The sequence below is a fragment of the Sceloporus undulatus genome, unplaced genomic scaffold, assembly GCF_019175285.1.
Source record: "Sceloporus undulatus isolate JIND9_A2432 ecotype Alabama unplaced genomic scaffold, SceUnd_v1.1 scaffold_673, whole genome shotgun sequence".
In the NCBI taxonomy this organism is placed as follows: Eukaryota; Metazoa; Chordata; class Lepidosauria; order Squamata; family Phrynosomatidae; genus Sceloporus; species Sceloporus undulatus.
In genome coordinates, this window is record NW_024803593.1 from 1 (window position 1) to 7,377 (window position 7,377).

Sequence of the window (7,377 nt, forward strand, 5' to 3'; positions counted from 1 at the left end):
CTTGCAGTGGGACTGGATGAGCCGGACGCTGTTAACTTGGGTTAAAATTAGGCCACAACTTTATTGCATAGGAAATTAATTACATGTGTGACAGGCACAGAGTAGGCAAGCCAAATCCAGGTCATAAATCAATCAAGAAATAATCCATAAATCACTCATAATTAACCATAAATCTATCATAAATCATAATCGCAATCCATCAAAATTTAGCCCATAAATCAAAGATAATTACCCTCATAAATTATCTTTGACAAGCTCATAAATCATTTGTCAAACCGTTAATTATTTTATTACCCCCATAAATCATTTTTCTGTCCTTCTGTTGTATGCCTGTCACACATAAATCTGCCCTCCATTAGTGACAGGGCTGACCATTACCGCCACAGGAGGGGGCCAGCCCAGCTTGGCCACCCCTCCCCCCACCAGCCCTATCACTTATGGAACCCCCAATGGCCCTGGACATCTCATCCAGGTAAAGGTCACATCCGCGAGGGGACAGATGGACACCATCACCCCTGAACAAATCAGGCAGTTCGACCCGTATGTCTCGGTGTGAAACTGCCCGCCCCCCTATCCAAGCCAAGTTCCGTGTTATATCCCGGTTAACATGTCGCCTTGCTGCATTGATTGCAGATTCACTCCGAGCACCCGGCCATGCCCGTCTAGGTAGCAGCCTCGTCCAGAGAATAGTCGCTTGAGGAAATCGCCGTCGTAATTGGTGAAGGTCTGATGTCATCCGTCCCACGAGCTGCAATCCGGGCATCCTTACCAAGTCATTCTCCCCCAGGTGTATTAATATGACATCCGGGGGCGTTCCTTCCGCTGCCATCTCAATCACACGTGGGAGGAATGCCCCCCACAACATTCCCCGGCGGCCTGCCCAACGGATGGTGGCTACCGCTGACAAACCCAGGTCGGTCCCTCTGCTGGAGAAGATTGCATGACGTTCCGCCCAAAATACAATGCTGTGTCCGATGATCCAGACCATAGGAAGGACGCCTGCTCAAAACACAAATAATTAATCAGTGGTGGTATCCGCCGGGGGACCCCCCTAAGATATCCTGCCAGCTTGTCACTGGCTTGCCTGCGTACGTAAGTGTTGTATGCCCTGGACCGCCATCGGCCCACCTTGCGCACAATCGCGGATGGCAAACCATGCGTGGCCGCCGCCGTTGCTGCTCCAATGCGGAATGAATGAGAGGAGAAATGGTCCGGTGACAGACCCACCTTCATGACTGCCTTTTTGAAAACAGCCAGGAATTGAAACTGTGTCAAAGGGACCCCCGAAGCATGAACAAACAAAGAACCTGTCACCGGGGGACGCATCCGTAGATAACGTTCCAATAAGCCAACTGGACATATCTGGCCCAAAGGAGCCCTGTTCAGGAATATAGCTTGCCCCCTTCTGAGCTGATCTGTCTTGGAGCAGCGGAAGCGAACTGACATACCCTTCTCACCGATTGTGATATTGTCAACCTGAATGGCCCTTTGAGATTTATCCGACTTGGATTTAGGCAAGAGTTCACTGATGCGAGTAGCTGCGAAAAAGGCCACCGTGAAAGCTGTCTGGAACAAGACAGTCTCGAAAGGCGTGCTGCATATCGCTGACAGGGTTGGCAGTATCCTCTGCAGGACCACTTCCGACACTGGAAGGCGAGAGTCTGGGAGTGGGGGTGCCTCCCTAGCCCACCCCTCAAGAACTCTTCGGACCCTAAAATCACTTGTGTTATCCATGAAACCCCTGGCCCGTGAATAGAATGCTAGTGCAGCTATCCGCCCCCCGAATAGTGCGCACAGACAAACCAGTTTCCTTGAGGTGAACTGCAAAGCGAAGGATCACATCCACTGGTATCGGCCACTCCTCTGGCACCCCCATTGATGCCACGAACCTTTGAAATACCCGCCAGCTGCGATGATAAGCGAGCTGGGTTGATGGAGCCAATGACATGAGAATTGCACGGTTCACCTCTATTCGCCAAGATTCCATAGGTGCGCCGGCACTCTCAAGGGACTCGGAGAAGCGTACGGGGCCAGAGCCCGAAACCTGTCGAACTGAAAACGGGAAATAGCATCTGCAATTGAATTAGAGGCCCCTGGCACATACTGACAGCGGAAGACAATGTTATACTTAAGACACTGTAGAACCATGCATCTTATCAATCTCATAACTCTGGAAGACTTAGAGCTTTGCGCATTCACCACCTGTACCACCGCCTGATTATCACACCAGAAGAGCACCGACTTGTTTGAAAAAACGTCTGCCCATAGGTGTACTGCAACTATAATGGGAAACAGCTCCAGAAATGTTAAATCCCTGTCGAGTCCCCCCTGTACCCAACCTTCAGGCCATCTCTCAGCACACCATTGGCCGTTCCAGAAGAGCCCAAAGCCATGAGCCCCCGCTGCATCAGAATGAACTTGGAAGTCTGTTCGCAGGTGCAGGTCAGATCTCCAGAATGACACACCATTATATCCCCTAAGAAAAGACAGCCACACTCCCAAATCCTCTCTAATTTGCTTAGTCACCCTAATGCGATGGTGAGGTGAAGCAACCCCTCTCATAGCCTCATAAAGTCGTGCACTGAACGCCCGTCCAGGCACAATTACTCTGCAAGCAAAGTTCAGCAAACCTGCCAAAGCCTGGAATTCCCTTAACGTGGCTTTTTTTCCTGGTCATTATGTTGGTTACCTGTTGAGTCAAAGTCCGTAGCTTCTCTGCAGGCAGTCGAGAGATGCCGGCGATAGTATCCAGTTCGATCCCCAGAAAAGTAAGTGTAGTGTCCGGCCCCTCCATTTTTTCCTGGGCTAATGGGACACCCATCTCCTCAGCCAGCTGCTGGAAAGAACTTAACGTGGAAGCACAGGCTGTAGTGCCTGGTTTGCCCGCAAACAGAAAATCATCTAAATAATGTGTGATTGCTTTGTTGCCAGATTTTCGTATTGCACACCACTCCAAGAATGTGCTGAACTGCTCAAATGCAAAACAGGAAATAGAGCAGCCCATGGGCATGGCTTTATCATAATAGTATGATCCCTCAAATCTAAATCCCAACAGATCGAAATCCTCAGGATGAACTGGGAGAAGCCGGAATGCAGACTTGATATCACATTTGGCCAAAAGGGCCCCCCTTCCCAGATCTCTAATCATTCTGACTGCAGCATCAAAAGAGGCATACTTAACTGAGCATAGAGCCGGGTCAATAGCATCGTTAACCGACTCACCCTTAGGGAAGGACAGATTGTGAATCAATCTATACTCACCTGGCGCTTTCTTGGGCACCACCCCCAGTGGGGATAGGCGGAGAGTCGGTATGGGTAGGGAGGTGTGGGGCCCAGAAATTCTACCCGCCAAAATCTCTTTATGAAGTTTCTCCCTCACTATATCCCTCAACATGTCAACGGACTTAGAATTTGGAGCAAAGCGAAAGACCCTCTCCCCAGAATATGGAATGCGAAAACCGTCAGTGAAGCCCTTCAATATGTACATTGCACTATTCCGCCTGGGATATAGGGCCAGCCAGGCGGAAAGCTGAGGGATCTTAATGGGAGTTGGTGCCCTTGGCTCCCTGAGCCCCTCCTGCCGATCCGCTGCCCCCTCCTCCCCGGTTACCTTTGAAGCAGGAGGAGTTGGGATGCTTTCCCCCACACGTTGTGCATCGATGGTCGAACCTGCAGGACTGACGCTTGCACTTACCAGCGTTGAAATCCCAGCACACTGTGGGCCCTTTTTTGTCAGAGGCAGGCCTCGTAAAGTTCCCTTTTGACTGGCCACCGGAAGGGACATAGCCACTGTCACAGCGGTTGTAAGGGGAGGCCAAGTTACATACCATGATGTCGGACCATAACTCCGAATGTTTTACATTCCAGGGTAAAGATGGGTTAACTGACTTACGCATGCGAAACTGCTCGTCATAATGTAGCCACGCCGAACCCTTGACCGAACTATGGCACCTGAGAATCATATCCTGATATTTCAGGAGCTGCCTACCTCCACAACGGCAGTTGGGTTCTATCTCAGTAAGGACCCCTGCGTAGATGGTCCAGCCTGCCAACCAGTTGAGGAAATTCCTCTCAAGTTTCGGCCGCTTAAACTGCTCCAGCTCTTTTGGCAGACTAATGACCACACCATCCTTAACCATCACCCTAGGCTCAGGGTCCCGAAACACCAAGGAGAAGAGGTCAATGTACTCACCCCTCATTATTCGCTCCTTTGTTGCAGGTAGGAGGTGCTCCCCCAGAGGGGCAGAGACCTCCAAATACGGGCTGCAAGCCGCCGGGTAGGAGGCAGCCTGCACAGGACGGATCCCAACAGAATCATCCTGGCCCACAATGCTCGTTGTCCCTGCTAATATAGCGGGTGCATGCGGGGGCCCCCCCGCTGCAGTTGCGGGCTCTGCGGGTATGACTACAGTTGCAGGCGATGCTTCCTTCTGCAGTGAGTTACCAGACTCCCGTGCATTACCCCCCACCTCAGCCCCACCAGAGCTTAACTCGCTGACCTGACCATGTTGTTGAGTGTTAGAGGGCAAGCAGATGGTTGAGCCTACCCCTGTGGGCACGGGAGGCCCATTTTCGGGACCGGACAGCCTTGGTGACCACACCGCAGTGGGCCAAACCTGATCGTGTAGCAATGACATACCTGGAGCAGCAGTTGAGGTGGATGCTCCTATGTTGACCATTGACATCTGAGCTGCCCCAGCCTCAGAAGTCACAGCCACATCTGGAGATGGAGCCACATGCGACGTGGAAGGCCCTTGGCCTGAGTCAGCCTCAGCCCTGCTAGGACCTCGTCCCGCACTGAGCCCTTGTGCTAAGCGATATATATCTGCAAGGGTTAGCTGAGCAGGAACCACCCCCGTCTGCCCTTGTGGCGCCAACACCCTGTAAATGTCGGCCAATGAAGGCTGATCGCCTGCATTGACTAGTTGGCCCACCGGTGGTTCCAGGGGGACAGGAGGTGCAACACTCTCCACCTGCCCCCCCGCCGGCACTGCTGCCCGCTCGGCTTCTATAGCAGCCAACCGAGTGTACAGCTGATCCAAGCGTGCCTCGACTGCATCACTGTGCCTTGCTTTTTTGCTGGGGCGGTTATGGCTCTTTCGAGCAGCAGGAGCCGGTGTTTTTTTGGGCTTACTCCGAGGCATGGTACACCTGTGATAAACAAGCGAAGCAAAGCACAGGGTTAAGATCCAGCCAGCCGACCAGCAAGCGAGCAAACCAGCACAGAAGAAGACTGCAAAGCGAAATCGAGGTCTCGGCAAAGGAAATGTGGAGCTGCAGCATGCCTGTATCACCACGTGAGACCACCACCCGAAAATCTAGTTGATGCAGGTACCACTTGCCGAAAAGGAAGGGCAAGTGCTCAAAGGCAAGCAAAGCAGGAATCGAAAACAGTGAGCCTCATTCCAAACTGGAATGAGGCAGAAGAGGAAGGTTAAAGTTACCCAAATAGAGACACATAGTGGTGGAATTGACATGAGAAGGGAGCGCAGGGGCAGGAGAGACGGGCAAAGGCAAGGAATTAACAGGGAGGAAGTGGAATGCCCAAATAAAATAATGAACTTCAAATGAATAAATTAAATAACATAAATAATAATAATAATAATAATAATAATAAATAACATAAATAATAAATAATAATGAATAACATAAATAATAATAATAAATAATAAATAATAATAATGAACATAAATAATACCCAAGGCAATAAAAAGGATAAATAATAACAATAATAACCACAAAACCACACTTGAGCAGACAGAAAAGAAGCAGAAGGGAAAGGAGAGAGAGGAGATGCTGAGTAGGGGATGATAGAAATTAAAATAAAATTGAAATACAATTAAAATCAATAAAGTAAATTCAGAAACAGAAAAGCACAAATAATAATACTAATAATAACAAAATAATAATAAAAGGCACAGACATGCTGATCATGCAATAGGATCCCACTAGGAGGAAATAAACCATACCCAGAAGGTAGGGAAAGAGTGTGGGGGGAACATAAAATTGCAAGAGATAATAAAATGAAATAATAATAATAATAATAATAATAATAATATTAAAAATATAATAATAATAGATCAGCAAATAAACAGGAGACAAAGCAAAACTAATCGAACACGATGAATAGTAATAAAAATAATAATGTATATAAGGAAGAGACTCATTGATGAACCATAGCATCCCACAATCATGGAAAGAAAAAGAAAGGGGAAGACAAAATAGATGAAATAAACATAACCAGTCAGTAATAATAGGAGAAAAGCCCAAGCCATAAAAGAGATAAATAATAACAATATCATAAGGGAGAAAAGGTCACCCCCAAATAGAAGGGAGTGAAGGATAGAATCAAAAGAGCGCCAAAGCTGCCCCCAGAGGAGAGTTAGTGAAATGAAGGAATTCTATCTCTACCTGCATGCAACATGCAAGCAGGAGCATGCCAGCACAAAACAAAGGAATAAACCATCCATCCTATCCTGAGGAAACCTAGCTGCGGGGGAGGGGGGAGCGGGGTGGAGATGATCCCCCCTCGCAGGCCAAAAGCCGCCCGCATCACCCTGGCTGGAGGAAAAGTCCCCCACCCCCACCGCCCCCCCGGGCTATGGGAATGGAGTTGCCGAGGAATGCGTGCATGTGTGGGAAACCATGGCTCCCAACCTACAAGCCATGGGAATGGAATAAGGGAGGATGCAAGCATGCGTGGGGCGCCATCCACCACCCTTCTCTGGCCTGGAGGATGGGGGCACCCTAGCCAAAGGCAGGGATCCCGACCCAGACTCCCCTAAGCAGACCCACACCACAACCCCCCCTCCCCAAAATTCAAGCGGAACAAAACTCCAGCCCAAGGAATGGGGGGGGGGGGAGGAAAATGAACACTAATAAAAGGAAGAGGAACTGCAGCAGGGTGGCCTGCCAACTGAGGTCCCTCTGAGCTCACAGGACCTGCAAACCCAAATATCCCAGTGAGGAACCCCACCATCCCTCCCCCAAGGAGCTCTCTTCCTACCCCTATGAATGTAGGGATACCTGGAGGCCCAGCTGGAGGACGAGCTGCTCGGCCCCACCAAGAAAAAGGGGGGAGTCCGCAGGACACCCTCCTAGCTTGTCCTTTCGCCCGAAAAAGGCTGAAGCCACGTGTGTGCCAGCTTTTTATAGCCATGCCATCACCCAGCATCCTCTTGCAGTTTCCCAGCCCTCGCGATGTTCCCCAGGACTGAGAGACTGAGGTGTATCCTATTTCATTCCCCTCAGCTCTCCCCCCCTAAATTTCCCATGTAATTTCTCCCTCAGTGGTGCCCCCCTGAGGGCCACCCCAGAAGCGTCGACTCTCCAGTGTGCCCCCTGCAAAAATGACCCCCTCTCTTATTGTCGGGGGGG

General features: G+C 50.0%; 2 protein-coding genes across 3 annotated transcripts; both read right to left on the minus strand.

The window, feature by feature from the left end:
* Nucleotides 1–36: 36 nt before the first annotated feature.
* On the minus strand, nt 37–1,770 carry LOC121917774. Of its 2 annotated transcripts, none has more exons than XM_042443896.1 (2): nt 1,449–1,770; nt 37–999 (listed from the first exon to the last, which is right to left on the minus strand). In XM_042443896.1, exons 1-2 carry the CDS (start codon nt 1,732–1,734, stop codon nt 356–358), a joined length of 930 nt encoding a protein of 309 aa, XP_042299830.1. In that variant the 5' UTR covers nt 1,735–1,770; the 3' UTR covers nt 37–355. The 2 variants fall into 2 exon arrangements, with proteins under 2 accessions (XP_042299830.1, XP_042299831.1); XM_042443897.1 differs by having other exon boundaries at nt 1,129–1,770.
* Nucleotides 1,761–5,434, minus strand: LOC121917773. The gene is made up of 3 exons (XM_042443895.1): nt 4,640–5,434; nt 1,871–2,052; nt 1,761–1,769 (listed from the first exon to the last, which is right to left on the minus strand). The coding sequence occupies exons 1-3, from the start codon at nt 5,142–5,144 to the stop codon at nt 1,761–1,763; spliced, it is 696 nt and encodes a 231-aa protein (XP_042299829.1). The 5' UTR covers nt 5,145–5,434.
* Between the last annotated feature and the right edge of the window lie 1,943 nt (nt 5,435–7,377).

Bases quoted from the DNA above. Each gene is read 5' to 3' on its own strand.
- LOC121917773 (XM_042443895.1), bottom strand. From the start codon at position 5,144: ATGCCTCGGAGTAAGCCCAAAAAAACACCGGCTCCTGCTGCTCGAAAG. The intron at 2,053-4,639 runs GTATGTCATTGC...TCCCGTTTTCAG, and splicing joins CACCTCAACTGCTGCTCCAG to TTCGACAGGTTTCGGGCTCT.
- LOC121917774 (XM_042443896.1), bottom strand. From the start codon at position 1,734: ATGGATAACACAAGTGATTTTAGGGTCCGAAGAGTTCTTGAGGGGTGG. The intron at 1,000-1,448 runs GTATGTCAGTTC...TGTTTTGAGCAG, and splicing joins TATCACAATCGGTGAGAAGG to GCGTCCTTCCTATGGTCTGG.